Source organism: Pelodiscus sinensis, chromosome 2 (assembly GCF_049634645.1).
Source record: "Pelodiscus sinensis isolate JC-2024 chromosome 2, ASM4963464v1, whole genome shotgun sequence".
Taxonomy (NCBI): Eukaryota; Metazoa; Chordata; order Testudines; family Trionychidae; genus Pelodiscus; species Pelodiscus sinensis.
Genome location: NC_134712.1, coordinates 142,911,612 through 142,927,964, shown reverse-complemented (window position 1 = coordinate 142,927,964; position 16,353 = coordinate 142,911,612). Strand labels below are relative to the sequence as shown.

Here is a 16,353-nt window from a genome sequence, read left to right as displayed (position 1 = left end):
GAGGAGTGAGGTGTCACAGTTGGGGGCCACATCAGTGAGAAGTGGGGGGTTTTGGAGAAGTTTTTTTGCTTCTCACTTGTGTGGTTCCCAACTGATTTTTCTGTGGGTCAGTGGCTCCCTACCCCTGTCATAAATAAAGAAAACATTGAAACCTTTCATGTTGGACATAAATTAATATTTAACTTTATTTAAAATGAAGTTTGATAAATTAATATGAGAAAGTTAAAATGCTTAATATGTTTAATAATTTAAATTAAAACGTTCTCTCTAGCTGTAGCCCTAGCAAAATGGCACAAGCATAATTATGTAATGAACAATGAGTTTCCATTAGCAACTGGTGATCCACAGATTGAGCCAGGTGGTTCCTGGGCAAAAAAAGTTTGAGAGCCACTGAAACAGAGGAATCCCAGGCCTCTCCCCCGAGTTAATGCAATGCAAGTTGGGTTAATGCAATTGCAACATAGTTACATGGTGGTGGTGGTGGAGGGGTCCTATGGGGCCCAAACCCATCCCTATTAGTAGAGAAGAGTAGGGGGAGATTTTAGAGGGAGTCATATGACACGCTTTACTTCCGGTCATGTGTCTATCTTGACTCTGGGAGTACTATCTCCAAGGGTGGCCAATGGAGGTCAGGGGGATGGCTAACAGGGGTCAGGGAGCATTGCTAACATGTCCCCAATTTTGGTTCAGAAAATACGGTCACCATAGCCATAATGCCCAGATCTCTTTTCAGCAGTACTATCACTTAGCTTTCTTCCCTGCCTTCCATTTTGTAATTGTGCATTTGATTTTTCTTTCCTAAGTTTTTTGTGCTTGTCTTTGAATTTCATCTTGTTGAATTCAGACCAGTTCTCCAATTTGTTAAGGTCATTTTGAATTCTAATCCTGTCCTCCAAAGTGCTTGAACCCCTCCCAGGATAGTGTCGTCTACATATTTTATAATCATGTTCTCCACTCTTATTATCCAAGAAGTAATTACTAAAAATAATATAATAGTATTGGGCACAGCATTGATCTCTGTTGGACCCTTCTAGATATGCCCTCCCAGTTTGACAGTGAGCCATTCATAATTACTATTTAAGTATATTTTTTCAACCAGTTTTGCAGCCACTTTATAGTAGTTTCCTCCAGACCACATTTCCCTAGTTTGCTTATGTCAAGAAGGATTATGTCAAAATCCTTAATAAAATCAAAATATATCATATCTACTGCTTCACCCCTATCCACTAAACAAGTAACTCTGTCTAATTTAATTTCTTTGGCAACACTTGTTCTTGAGAAATCCTTGCTGGCTATTTCTTATAACCCACTTATCCTCTAGATGCTTACAAATTGATGATTTATTAATTTGTTCCAGTATCTTTCCAGGTTTGGAAGTCAGACTGATCCTCTTTGTGCGTTTTTATAGAAACTTAGGGCTAGATTCACAAAGATTTAGGTACCTATGTCCAATTTTAGATTCCTCTACAATTCCCAAAACTCCTGTTAAAACATTTAGGCACCTTAACTCATTCAGTGCCTGCATATTCAGGGTAAAGTTTCTTTAAGTGTCTAAATGTCTGCCTTTGAACATGCACTTTTACCTTACTTTAGGCATCTGGATGCTTATTTCCCACATAAGCTCCAAAACAAATCACAAACCAGGGAAGATAGGGAGGCTAATGCATATCTTGTGTATGGCGCCCGATTTGGCAGGCATGATCAGAGAGTGCCTACTGAAATGAGTCCCAGGGGAGACATGGGGGGTGAGGGGGATGAAGGGTCAGGTACCCCCCCAAATGTAGAGGGGGAAGAATAAGAGGCCAGCAGCCAGTGGGAAGAGTCATTGCCCCTGGGCCCATGTTTTGGCTGGGGCTGGATTCCTTTGCTTTCTGCAGCCAGTGAGTGCAGAGTACACCCCTTCTCCCTTCCCCCAAGCAATGTGGCCTGGGGGGATTAATGGGGGAGGGGGCAGATGCAGACTGCAGGATCAGGGGGCCCCTGCATTCAAGGGCAGTGGGAAGTGTAGCGATTTGGCCACAAACTACTGTGTTCCCTCCAGCTCCCAGCATTGCTCCGCCTTCTGCTGCTGGTGAATGCAGGGCGTCCCAACCTCTGCAGCATGCTCCAGGTCCCCGGATAATCCCTTGGGCTACATTGCTTGGGGAGGGGGTTCTGCACTCCCTGGCAGTGGGAATTGAGCAACCTGGCTAGGAATTGGCAGAGCTGAGCAGGCTGGGGCTAGGTCACTCAGCTTCCTGCTCCTAGTGGTGAGGGCTTGGGTGGAGTGGTGGCAGGGCATGAACTGACTGGGTTCTCTTCCCTGAGGATAACAGGTGGAACAGGGAGGAGACACCTGGGCAGTGATCACGTTACCTGTGCTTCCCCGCCTGTGTTCCTTAGCACCGCTGATCGATCCTATTCAAAATCTGGCTGAAGGGGGAGGACATGACACTACCCACCTCATAACTTTTATCCTAGTGGTTAGAATACTCATGCAGGATATGGGAAACCTGGGTTTGATTCCCCTGTGAGAGGGAGAAAAGATTTGAATAGATGTCTCCCATAACCCATGTGAGCACTCTGTCCACTGGGATAGTAGTTACAAGGCTGGGCCTTCTTCTTCCTCTGGCTGTTTTGTTGGCTATGCATCTGCCTATCTCAATCTCTCAAAGAACAGGTTAGGCACCTAAACCACCTGACTCACGACAGGGTATTCCAGGTGCTTACATGCAGACTGGATTCTGGCAGTGAACTCTATGATGGAGTTTGACTTAATCTCTGGTCAGCATCTCCCATTGGCTGGTTTAGCAAGCGCCCTACCTAGTATTTTGGCAGTTGTGAATCTGTCTGAGGTGCAGCTCTCTCCCTATTCATTGTATAGGGAGTTTAGGCTCCTTACTCAAGATTTGTGAAACACGTTGGTGTTCCTGTGACTTTCTTAGTGCCTAAAAACTAGATGTTGTGAGACAGTGTTGCTATGCCTTGATCACCTTTGTGACTCTAGCCACTTGGCCTTCCCCTTACTGCTAAAAATTATGGCTACGTCTACACTGGCCCCTTTTTCGGAAGGGGCATGCTAATTTTGAAAGTGGGAATAGGGTAGTAGGAATAAGAGATCCTCCGGAATAGGGCTTTATTCCGGAGGATCGGGCCAGTCTAGACGCTTTTTTTCCGGCTTTTCCCCAAGACGGAAAAAAAGCGTCAGACATGTTTATTTAAATCCGCGGGGGATATTTAAATCCCCCGCGGATTTCCCTATTCCCACTTTCAAAATTAGCATGCCCGTTCCGAAAAAGGGGCCAGTGTAGACGTAGCCTATGATTTTTGTTTGGCCTTGTTAACTTGGGGTAACTAAGATGTGGGAGACAAAAACACAGTGACAAGAAGGCACTTTATTTGAACAATGAGGGAAAAGCCTGAGGAAATATCTCTGGAATAAGATCTTGGGCACTCATCCACTCTGGAACAAGATCTTCCACTCATCTGCAGAAGTGGGTTGTGCCCACGAAAGCTCATGATACAATGTATATTTTTATTAGTCTCTGAGGTGGTACAGGACCACTCATTTTTAAGTTTTTTTTTAAGCTACAGATTAATACTGCTACCCCTCTTAGACTTTTGATCAATATGTGTAACTGGGGGTGGAGGGATAGGGTAGGAATGGAAGATATTCTGCGGATTGAGAAGAACGCATTGTAAACCGTATTTGAAATGCATTTTAAAGTGTTTAGAAAAACAAAAATGGTTTTACTCTAGAAACTAATCTACAATGCAAAGTGACTAAGCTCAGTAACATATTGTGTCAGTGCACCCCAGCCCAGCACGGCCAGGCCCTGCACTGGGAGCTGGGGGAAGGGGAGGGCAGACAAGGGGCTGGAACATATGACCTATGAGGAGAAGCTGAGGGAGTTAGAAATATTTAGTCTGCAGAAGAGAAGAGTGAGGGGGGATTTGATAGCAGCCTTCAACTTCCTGAAGGGGGGTTCCAAAGAGGATGGAGAAAGGCTGTTCTCAGTAATGACAGATGGCAGAACAAGGAGCAATGGTCTCAAGTTGCGGTGGGAGAGGTCCAGGTTGGATATTAGGAAAAACTATTTCACTAGGAGGGTGGTGAAGCACTGGACTGGGTTACCTAGGGAAGTAGTGGAGTCTCCACCCCTAGAGGTGTTTAAGTCTGGGCTTGACAAAGCCCTGGCTGGGTTGATTTAATTGGGATTGGTCCTGCCTTGGGCAGGGGGCTGGACTTGATGACCTCCTGAGGTCTCTTCCAGCTCTATGGTTCTATAAGCCATTGAGAGCCCTTCCCACATCAGTCACTGCAATTGCCCAGGCGTGTCTCCAGGACGGGGCCCGCGCGCGGGAAGGAACTGCTGGGGTGTAACATGAGACCGGCCGCCCTTCCGCGGGCGGAGCGCCGAGCTCTCTCTCCTTCCAGGGCAGCGAGGCCCATGCCGGGGGCGCAGGCAGGGGTCGGAGGCGGCGGCTGCGCGGGGCTCGCACGCCGCGGCCGATGGGGGAATGCGGGGTTCCCACCCAGGTCCAGCTCTTTCTCCGCGCCTGCGAGCAGGGGGACTACGAGAGCGCCCGGCGCCTCCTGGGGCTGCCCGGGGGCGGCGCGGAGGCGGCGGGCGGCTCCGCTTGCGGGGCGGAGGAGGCGGCGGCGGCGGAGCCCGGAGCCGGGGAAGCGGCAGCGCCTCCCCCTTCGGTGCCAGTGGATTGCACGGACGAGGCCGGCAACACCGGGCTGCAGTTCGCCTCGGCCGGGGGCCACGAGCAGCTGGTGCGGTTCCTGCTGCGCAAAGGGGCCTCGGTGCAGAGTCGGAACCACTACGGCTGGAGCCCGCTCATGCAGGCGGCCAGGTAGGGCCGGGCGCTGCCCGCATCCGCTCCCCGGCCGCCACTGAGCATGCTCCGGCTTGCAGCCGTGGCCCGGTGGGGCCTGCCCCCTCTCAGCAGGCTGGGGCGTGAGAGCTGGTAGGGCGCAGGGGTTCGGCAGTGGGCTGAGCAACGCCTCTTCCAGCAGCACCCCGGGCTGCTCGGGCGTGGCTTGGCTGTGAGGGTAACCACCCAGCCTGTTTCTTCATTTCAAGGGAGCGAGTTAGAAAACAAAGCAAAGCCCTGTGCCCTGCTGGAGAGCAGAGGAAACGTCGGCTGTGGCTGGCACAGAGCGGAGTTGTTTCTTCCTGAGCAGCATCATTTGTACACGGCTGCTAGACGAGTGTGCCTGTTCCTCCCTCCACATCCTCGTGGCTCTTGCTCATAAGAAACAAGCAGCCAGTTCCCTCCCCGAGTAGTCAAAGTATTACAGGTCCGGTCCTTTGGGAGAATCGTTGTGCACTCTGGACAGAGAAGGCGTTCTGGTTTTGATCATTCAAACTCTTGCTTTAAGCTATTTTAAAATACCAGTTTAAACAATCACATTGCTTGCAAGAAATGATTGTTTTGCTGGTGAGGAAAGGCATGTCAAATGTGAAATTGAACAAATGTTAGAATTTAATGTTAGTACATTTCCTTTTCCCATTGTCCTTTAGTTTAGAATTATGATAAATAGTGGGCAGGTCACCATAGCAATTTATAAATGTCATCAAATTACAACTAATACCACTGAATAACTGCACTATGTGGCTGTGTCTAGACTGGCAAGTTTTTCCGCAAAATCATCTGCTTTTGCGGAAAAACTTGCCAGCTGTCTACACTGGGCGCTTGAATTTCCGCAAAAGTACTGATGATCTCATGTAAGATTGTCAGCGCTTTTGCGGAAATACTATGCTGCTCCCGTTCGGGCAAAAGTCTTTTTCCGAAAGACTTTTGCGCAAAAGGGCCAGTGTAGACAGCAGAGATTTCTTTTCTGCAAAAAAGCCCCGATCGCGAAAATGGCGATCGGGGCTTTTTTGCAGAAAAACGCGTCTAGATTGGCCACAGACGCTTTTCTGCAAAAAGTGCTTTTGCGGAAAAGCGCCCTGCCAATCTAGACGCGCTTTTCCGAAAATGCTTTTAACGGAAAATTTTTCCATTAAAAGTATTTCCGGAAAATCATTCCAGTGTAGACGTAGCCTGTATGTATTTTTAAAAGCAGCATACAAATAAAAGCAACTATTGAGCATCATCTCCTATGGGAATAAAAGATGCCTAAAAGTTTATTTTATTTGTTACTGTTCCTTTGGTTAGGAAATCTTGACTGAGGAGGTCAGATGTTTGGTCTACTGAAATCATGAAAAAAGTCCTGTTTCAGTGGGCTTTCCCTAATTTCTCTAAACGTTTCACAGGACAAAATAGAAAACAGTTTATAACATTCAATAAATAGAATCAGATTTCATACACTTTATCAGTCATAGAGTTTACTATAGCATTTATCACAGCTGTCTATGGCCCCAACCCTGCACATGGGATTATTCACTTTTTAAATTATATGTATACTTAAATAACTTCTTGATCTAGGATATTTGGGTTTTGTCCAGATCCTTATAGTTCTGTTGATTCTTTTAAAACCTAATTTCAAAGGATGGGGGTTGGGCTGCAGTGATAGTCTTAAGTACACATGGTACATTTTCAATTGCCGTAGGTACAGTAGGGAAGTTGAGCATACCAAATAACTGTTGTAGCAAAATTTTCTCACATGCTGTCTGTAAAAGATATTTATTACAGAAAAACTGGTATCTCTTTTCAATTCTTTTGCTTTCTTTTAAGGTTTGGACATCTAACTGTGGCCCACATCTTGTTGGAGAATGGTGCTGATCTGAATGCACAGAATAAACTGGGAGCCAGTGTACTTACAATGGCTTCTAGAGGTGGCCATGTCAGTGTGGTGAAATTGTTGCTGGAATCTGGAGCTTTTGTTGATAATTATGACCATTTTAATACCAGTTTCGTTGAGAACAGCAAAGAGGAACTGCCAGATATAATACCACTAATAGCAGCTGCCCAACATGGACATGAAGCAGTGGTGCATTTACTACTGGACTGGGGAGCTGATTGTAATTACTCTTTGAAGACAGTGGGCTGGAGTCCTCTAATGCTGGCAGCAGTTAGTGGAAAGCTGAGTGTGGCACAACAGCTCGTGGACAAGGGAGCCAATCCTAATCATCTAAATGTGCTGCATAAAACATCTTTTGAAATCTCCATTGGCTTCAAACATAAAGACATGAAAGATTATCTGGAATCAGTAACAACTGTCAGACCCCAGACAGGTATGGGCTACTATTCTTTTGGCTTCTTTTCTGCAGGGTTTAGTTTAGACATTTTGGAGACATAAGAACCAAAAAAGTAGTTATTAATGTACATTTTATTCTGTGAGGCACAGAGCTAAGAACATAAGAATGGACATACTGGGTCAGTCCAAAAGTCTCTCTAGCCCTGGAGTGGAGGCGGTTCGCTAAGGTTAGCCCCTGACCAGCCACCAATGCTTTATTTACTCACACGTCTGCAGATATGGACATTTGCAGCTCCTTTTGGCCATGGATCACTATTCCTAGCCAATAGGTGCTGTGGGAAGCGGTGTGGACTGTTACATTGCTTCTTGTAGCTCTGCTTGTTTGGAAAAGGCGATCTATGGGCAGCGAAAGCCACAAACGGCTGTACCTTCGGACGTGCAGGTAAATAACCTTGTCTGGCCCACTAGCTGCTTATTGCCCATCCCGCTGTAGCACAATAGCATGTCCAATGCCAGTTGTCCCAGAGGGCTCGTCATCTAGATGTTTTTGGAGTGGATTTACTCACTTTTGGCAAACATGCCATGTGTCTGCAAGCAGGTTTCTTCTAAATAACATGGAGGTATGTTGCTATGTCCATAGTTTTAGGGCAACAAGACAGAATTTGACTTGAAAAATTAAAATGAAACATTTCATTGTTGAAGATGGGATGCTGTGTGCACTCTTTTAGGGGGAAAATAAAATGATTTTTTCAAAGGGGCAAAGACATTGACAAATTTGAGGCAATCCAGAGAAGACTCATGAGAATGATTCAAGTCTAGAAATCGTGCCTTCCAGTGACATACTAAAGGAGCTCAGTTTTATTAGTTTAACAAAGAAAAGGTTAAGAGATGACTTGATCAAAATTTAAATACATCCTGATAGGGACAAGAAATCTTACACTAGAGGTCTCTTCAGTTTAGTAGGCAAAGGCATGGTAATATTGGACTGGAATATCTAAAAGGAAATAAGACAGTTTTTAACAAAGCAAATAATTCATTTTGGAAAAGACTAATAAAGAATGTGTTAAATTCTTCATCAATTGAAGTCTTTAAAGCAAGATTGAATATTTTTCTAAAATATCTACTGTAGCTTATCCACAAATTCTGTCTGATTCAGGAATTACTGAGTGCAAGAAATTATGCTATCAAAATTTTTATATTGGCCAAGGAGGTGATTGATATAAGACAAGGACTTAATTTTTGCCATAAACTGGGATCTAGTTCTATACTCAGGCATAAAGGGCATTTCTCTCAAGAGTCAAGGCAGCAGATAGGGAGACTCACATTAATTCTGCAGCCCTTAGATGGGTATCTGCTAATATGCTGTAATCTGGCTGGCTGATGTACCAGGTGAGGGAAGGAGAACTCACCCCCTACATAACAGCAGACATCAAGTTTTCTTCTCTGGGTTTTTTTTAATCCACAAAATTAAGACAAAAACAAAACAACCCAAAATGGTCTGACTGCCTCTCAGGGACGTTGCCTTAACCTTTGTCTTCAGGGCTTCACAGTCCTTGTAGCACATTGTCCAGTGAGTCCCCAGCTAAGGTTTCCTCCCAGCCATCTGCTGTTCTTTGCAGATGACTTCCTATAGAGACTTTCACTCTACAGGTGCAAGGCGTCCCCTATTCCAGTTATTTTCTGACTCTGGGTTTGTCCTTTCTGTCTCTTTGCCTACAAGTTATCCTACAGAATTTCTTCTAATGCATGAGACTAGGATCAGGAATTCTCCTTCTTCCTTTGGATTCTCCTCTTAGCATTTGATTCTACTTAGTATTTTGGAATTACTTCCTGCAAAGTCCAGTTATGGACAGAAAACTGAGTAAAAATGACAACTTCTGACTTGGTAGTTCTGTCCACCATTTCTATATTTAGTTTAAAATACGTCATTACTTTTTACTCCTGTTAGTACTGAAATGCCCATAATGCTTTGGAAGATGAAGCTGGATTTATTTTCTGACTTGTATACATATAGCAGAATATATTACTTTTCCCCTTAATATGATACCAACAGTTCCTTGAAACTTCACAGAGATTTATGAAGATAATGTCAGTGCCCTAAAAAATCTAAAATTAGAATAATTTCATTTGCAGAATTATTATCCTCTGACTGTCCAATGCTTGGACTGTACAGCTGGGGATGGATCACCTGATAATTGCCTTGTTTATTCTTTGTGAAGCATCTCACCTGAAGCATTTGACCACTATCGCAAGTCAGGACACTAAGCCAAATGGATCATTGGTTTGACCCAGCGTGGCCCTTCTTATGTTCTTTTATCATTGATAAGTATGAATATGAAGGCCTTGGGAATGGAGGGGTCGGGGGTTAGAAAAATAATGTTTATGTGAACTGAGCAAATTTGGTGTGGAAATCTATGAGTAGAAATGAAAATGGAACCTCACAAAGCTATTCTTGAGTTATGCTTCAGAGTAGACATGTACTTTGGGGAGTTTTTGCCCCCAGTGCAGAAGTTCACATTTTATTCCTGAAATTCACACTAATGCTTTGAATCATATTGTAGGCCCCATGAAGTGAATGTCATCCTTTAGCAGAAATTTTACTCTTCCAGACATATTACTGTATATATTTAAAGAGTTATTTTCCTTAAACAGAATAGATGTTGGGTGGCAAATACCTCTAATAATTCTTTTTAAAGTCTGTGGTTTTGATCCTACACTGAGAATACTGCAGATGAGACTGTGCTCCCATAGGGCTCGTATTAATTTTTTGTGTGCCTTCTTCTTTACTGATCAAATAGAAGCCCAAATGTACATTCCGGAATAAGATAATTATATGTAGAATATATTTTTAGGGGTGTTTTTTTTTTGCTAAACTAATTGTAATGCAAATTTTTGCCTACACATCTCCAGTTTTAATACAGATATTTGTATTTTCTCAGATAACGACAAGAGGCAACCTGATGTCTTTCATGCTTTGAAAATGGGTAAGCATTAAAACAATTCTCCACCACATCTGTTTCTTGAGACTGCAGTGCAGACTTCCTTGCTAATATAGGAAATTGAGACCATGTGTATTGTAGTGTGTGTGTGTGTGTGTGTGTGTGTGTGTGTGTGTGTGTGTGTGTGTGTTCTTTCAGTGTGCTATCCCAGCTCTGTGGAGATAACTGAGACAGCAGATTTTGGTTGAACTGCTCAATAAATCCACAGACTCGGTATTCAGTTAAAGAACTTGGTCAGGCTTATTGTCGATGAAGCACCATGCTCTTGCCCCGGCTCAATGGTTACTATCATACAGACACATGTAAACTCATGACAATGGACTGGCTCAGTGAATAGTGGGACTTTCCATTCTTCTCTCAGCTAGACAAAGAGGCTGCCTCTGAGATACATCTTTATACACCAATGCAAACAAGTTACATTGGCGTAGCAGGGTGCCACTGCAACTCATTGCCTTATGTTCAGTCAAAACATTACTATCCATCACGTTGTCATCCATTTCAGATGAGTCAGCATGCCCCTTTATCTTTGGGGAATGTGCTGGCACTGAGGTGTTCTGGTACCACTCTTCTGGAATGTGTTTGTGTGTATGTTTTTTAGCCTAGTGCTACTTAGGAATGTGTGTTTCTGCAATATCAGCCCAGTTTTTGCCAGATTCTGTGAATTGGGCCAGCCTCTTGCTCACAACTTAACTTTGCCTTATATCAGAAAAGTGTTGTCTACCTTAGCTCAGGCTGCAGACCTCATACTAAGCCTCTGATACATGGGCATATGTTTCAGGACCTCTTCTTATTGCATAGGCTACTTTGTCCCTTCCTTACTATTTAGATAAAGAAAAGCTACTCCAGTGCTTAGAGAATCAAAGGACTCAAAATGAGAGGTTCTGACAAGTTATCAGAGACATTTACTGCCTATGATTTCTTTGACACACTGGGAGGACACCAAAATGAGAAATCCACTCTGACATTTTCAGGATTCAGTCACAAGCAAATACCAGGGTGGATGAGGTGACAGTCATTAAGAATTTTTCTTGCAATGTTACAGGAGCACAGTACTGTAACAAGAGCTGTGCCATGCTGATCCTGTCAGTTTTTTCAAAGTTTGTATATAGTCCCTCAGTTCTTGTCAGTAGACTAGATGATGTGTCACTAGATTAATCTACCTTTTGGCCTGACTGAGACTGATGACCAGGCTGTCAGAGGATGAGGGGGTGGGTGCTGATGTCACAACTGGTATTGACAATCAACTTCTCTAGATGACAAAACTGGAGTATCTTCCATGTCTCCGGGAGACTTCAGCAATTTCAGGGCATGACTATCAACATGGGCAAAGCTTTGAGTCTGGAGACTCCATCAATACATGAAGAGACTTAGGCATTTTTGGACTGACCATCTATATACCCCCTTCTCAGATACAAATCTTATCAAGAATTAGTGTACAGAGGAAGAACCCACCAGTGACTAGAAAGATAAGCAGACAAGAATTTAAAATTCAGTGTACACAGCAAATCATCTACCCAAACAAAGTCAAAACAGATAAATTACAATATTTCAGCATCATATTGATCAGCAGAAGTCAGCAGTCAATCATTCATGCACAATGATTCACCTAGTTTACATCATAATAACATGGCTAGCTGACACCATTTGCTCCATGCTATTTCACTTGGGCCCACCAACCTGGTTCACAAAATACTAATTAGTAAGTGATATAGCTATACTTCTCATTTCTCAATTCAAGTGCAGAAAAAATACACTTAAAGTCTTTGTAGTTAATCTATTTGACCTATAAGACGAGGGACATATCCAGATTAGATAGCATCACAAGCTGCTCTTCTAAAAAGTCACTGGTCTCTAAAGGTTTGGGGATTCGCAGGCTATCTGACATAGTAACGAAGATCTGAAGATCAGTCATCTTAAAACACCAATATTCAAATGGATAATGCCAGAGATGCAGCAGCACAAAATCTCTTATCCCTGCTGTCGGGGATCGTTTACCTTTCTTTTGCAGATCTGAGGTGGTTTGGTTTAGGTCATTCTGGACAACATATATGTAAGGTATAGTGCCTTCAAGCAAAGAGGAGCAGCAACAGGAGAGTATTTTGGCACTTAACAATGAAAAGGTTCTTGAAGGGTCTAGTTAATGTTTTTCTACCAAGGATCCAGTTACCATCTGGGATCTGCTGCTCACTAACCTATCTATAAAAGGAGGCTTCCTGATGATAGTGATGTGAGCAAGGAGAGTTAGTAAACTCTAAAGTCTTGTACCTCAACCTCCATTCCCCGTTTTTCACAAAACCCTCATTATTATACATACCCACTCCAGGACCTTCACAAGATAATTAACTTTGTACTGGTGTGTTTCGTACAAGCCTCATGCACATGATAAAGAAGTTAGGCTTTACGCTGTAGATTTTAAGAGAGCTTTGGGTACATCTAGACTACGTGTCTCTGGTGACAGAGGCATGTAGATTAGGCTACCCGACACAGTAAAATGAAGCGGCGATTTAAATAATCGCCGCTTCATTTAAATTTACATGGCTGCTGCGCTGAGCCGACAAACAGCTGATCCTGGGATGAGGCATACCTGGGTGGTCGACAAATACCTTTGATGTCGGCAGGGGAGTGTCCAGACTATTGCGCTGAGCCGGCAAAGAGCTGATCAGCTGTTTGTCGGCTCAGCGCGGCAGCCATGTAAATTTAAATGAAGCAGCGATTATTTAAATCGCCGCTTCATTTTACTGTGTCGGATAGCCTAATCTACATGCCTCTGTCGCCAGAGGCATGTAGTCTAGACGTACCCTTTAAGTTATTACACAGATAAATTTAGGATGTTTAGAAAATCACTTAGGTTTAGGGAGGGTTTTTTTACTGCATATGAGGAACATTGTAAGTGAAATATCATGGCTTCTCAATATCTGTCCAGATGGATTAGATTGTGCACAGGGACTTGTTTGCATTTTAGCTAGTGTTCTCAAGTTAGAGAGAATTTGGGATAAATCAGCAGGAAGTACCTTCTGTGGATGTCTTCATCACATTCAAACTGAGAACCACAGAGTTATGTGCACAAAATGCTTATACCTAGACTTCCCTCCAGATCTGATGCTAGGTTTGGGAGAGTGCTTTTATAATTTATTTTCAATTAAAAACTCTTCGGCCCACCATCTCTGGAGTTTGTATTGCTTGTTAAACTAGCAGTGCTGGAAATGGTTTGAAACTATCCTGAAAAAAGGGGAAATGATATTTGCCAATAACTGGAGTTCTTCACAGATGTCGCTTCCCTACATTCATGCAATCCATCCATCTTCCCATTTTCCCCTCAGAATCTTCTTAAATTTGTTCAGAACAGCAGAAGTAATAAGGCCCCAGTGGTTAACAATCATGAAAGTGAAACAGGATTTTGGATTGTTTTAAGTGCAAGTCAAAGTGCAACACTAACTACAGAGTCAGTACAAATGTCTCCATAATGGTTAATGTACACATTTTATACGACTGCTGTAGGGATTTATTGTTGGAATTATGAAATAGTGCTGTGGGGCATAATTATGGGATAATGCTGTAATGTATTCCAGGAGAAGACTGAATGAATTGCTTTGTGTAGATCCAATCTGCCAGTTTATGCAAAACAGGAAAGATGTATTGATCAGTTGAAGGAACAAATAGTACTACAAGTTCTTAGCTGTAACATTTAAACTTGAAATTTTGCAATTGTGTAGATGGAACTATAGTGTATAAGCAGTATATATATTTCTGTTGATATTGCCATTTCATTTAGTTTTCATCGTACAATATCACATTTTAAAGGCAATACATATTTTAATTATTTATTTTTCCTTTTAAATAAAGACATTTTTTGGTGTCAATGTTAGCACATTAAAATATATATTAAATTAGATGCTGAGAAATTGTTTATTCCTAATATACAATATTGTATTTTTTGTGATTTTCTTCATAGGAAATTTTCAGTTGGTTAAAGAGATTGCAGATGAACACCCAAATCAAGTTAATATTATTAATAGTGATGGTGCTTCTCCACTGATGATTGCAGCAGTAACTGGACAGTTAGCTGTTGTACAGCTGCTTGTTGAAAGAAATGCTGACATCGACAAACAAGATAATGTTCATGGCTGGACAGCCCTAATGCAGGCCACATATCATGGGTAAGAGATTTTTGGTAGGAGAGAATTTATTCTACTCCCTAGGTATGGGCACAAAAGTAATTAATTAGGGTATGTCTAGACTACATGCCTCTGCCGACAGAGACATGTAAACTAGGCTACCCGACATAATCAAAGAAGCCGGGATTTAAATATCCCCGGCTTCATTAAAATAAACATGGCCGCTGCGCTGTGCCGGCTAAGCTGATTGTTGACACAGCGCGGCAGTTAAGATGTGGATCGGTCGACAGGGGAAGCCTTTGTCGACCGCTCCCTTATGCCTTGTGAAACTCACTCCACTGTGAGTAGGATGTTGCTGAAAGTGGCACAGGCTGAAAGGTTGCCTTTCCAAAGTCCCTTTTGGGGCTGCAAATCTTTAGCCTTACAGAATCAGAATATCTTCCATATAGAGGTGCTCCCCACTAGGAATGTGAACAGGTAACTGGTTACCCAGTAAGCATCATCCTTAATGGATGATGCTTACCAGGCAATGGTTAACTGGTACCCGGAAGCAGTCCCTTGGGCTATGTCTAGACTGCAAGCCTCTTTCAAAAGAGGCTTTTTCGAAAGATACTTTTGAAAAAGCCTCTTTCGAAAGAGAGTGTCTAGACTGCACGCGGAACTTTCGAAAAAGCAAGCCGCTTTTTCGAAAGAAAGCAGCGAGTCTGGATGCTCTCTTTCTAAAAAGCCCTGTTTGCTTTCAAGAACGCCTTTTTTCGAAAGAGCACTTTTGAAAAAAGGCGTTCTTCCTCGTGCAATGAGGTTTACCGCCGTCGAAAGAAAAGCCGCGTTCTTTCGATTTAATTTCGAAAGAACACAGCTGCAGTCTAGACGCAGGTGAAGTTTTTTCGAAAAAAGGCTACTTTTTTCGAAAAAACCCCTGAGTCTGGACACAGCCTAAGTGGTGTCGGAAGCAGCAGCTCTGCGCAGGGGGCAGGAACCAGAGCCGTCAGCCCCACTGCCCATCCCCCCTTTAATTCGTTAACCGGTTAAACACTATGTCTATCTGGTTAACCAATTAAATGTGATTTTACATCCCTACTCCCCACCCTTCTCAGGAGCAATATCAGATGGTCCTGGGTGGAAAAGGTGAGGCACGGAGAAGAAACTGGCTGGACTGTGACTTCAGCAAGGCAGTAGGTAGAGGCTTGTGACCTAGGAAGTTAGGAAAAATGGAGGCTATGGTCCAGCAAGGGGAGAAAGGCAAAACTGGAGAAGCCTGAGTCCTGGGGTGGGGCAGAAGGAGGAGGCTCATTTTCATGGAGTAAGGGGAGCAGTGATGGGAGTTATAGCACATGAGTTATTGTGGTGAACAGAATTTGTTTCTCTCTCTCTCTCTCTCTCTCTATGTGTGTATGTGTATATATATACACACACACACAGAGAGAGAGACCCAATTTGTTTAGCTGGTTGATTTTATTGGTAGATCAGAAGTTTCTGTGTGTGTTGGAATGTCAGAAATAGTGTTGTCAGTTAGAGAAGGTAGCATACGATTGCTAGCTCCAACCCCAAAACTTAATTTGGCATCCATCTCCCACTATTTTTAGACATTTATTTTTAGACATTTAAATTTCAATTTAAAGGGTGATGCCATCCTGCTGACAGAGCATTCTGTGCAATTCTCCTACATCTTTGGTACCTGTTCACTCATCCCTTGAGTCTAAAAAACTCAAAATCCTTGATCTTTAAGGCATGCTGTTTTTGTTCACTCGGGCTGATATTAGCTGATTGTGAATGGGTGGTTGTTTTTGTGGGGAGCTGAGTTTTGTTGGGGAAATCTTTGTGTTTGTTGCTATTTTAGTTTTGATGCTGTTTTTAAATTTTAAGGCACCTGGAGTGACTGTTAGGTGTCTTTTTTTGTACATTTAAAAATGTCTAAATAAATAATATTTTGAACAAACATTATCTCTCCAATCATCTCAGTTTATTAAATGCACTCCCTTAAATTACCAGCTAAATAAAAAAAAGTGCAACAGAAACACAATAGTAATAGTGCATGAGGATGTGTGGTTGATTTATTTAGTGAAATTTATCTCTGTTTTGGTAAAGTCCATATATCTGCTTTTTT

At 42.9% G+C, this 16,353-nt stretch overlaps 1 protein-coding gene across 2 annotated transcripts in view; it reads left to right on the top strand.

Moving 5' to 3' along the window:
- The first annotated feature begins 4,387 nt into the window (after positions 1-4,387).
- The window catches only part of ANKS6 (ankyrin repeat and sterile alpha motif domain containing 6), a 46,592-nt gene continuing 34,626 nt past the window's right edge, over positions 4,388-16,353 (top strand). Inside the window, exons 1-4 of one of the 2 annotated variants that reach the window (XM_075921528.1) lie at positions 4,388-4,842; positions 6,670-7,169; positions 10,072-10,116; positions 14,084-14,288. In XM_075921528.1, coding sequence (XP_075777643.1) covers positions 4,493-4,842; positions 6,670-7,169; positions 10,072-10,116; positions 14,084-14,288 — 1,100 coding nt within the window. In that variant the 5' untranslated portion in view covers positions 4,388-4,492. The remainder of the gene's footprint in view (positions 4,843-6,669; positions 7,170-10,071; positions 10,117-14,083; positions 14,289-16,353) is intronic. The other variant, XM_075921527.1, reaches the window with a different exon arrangement.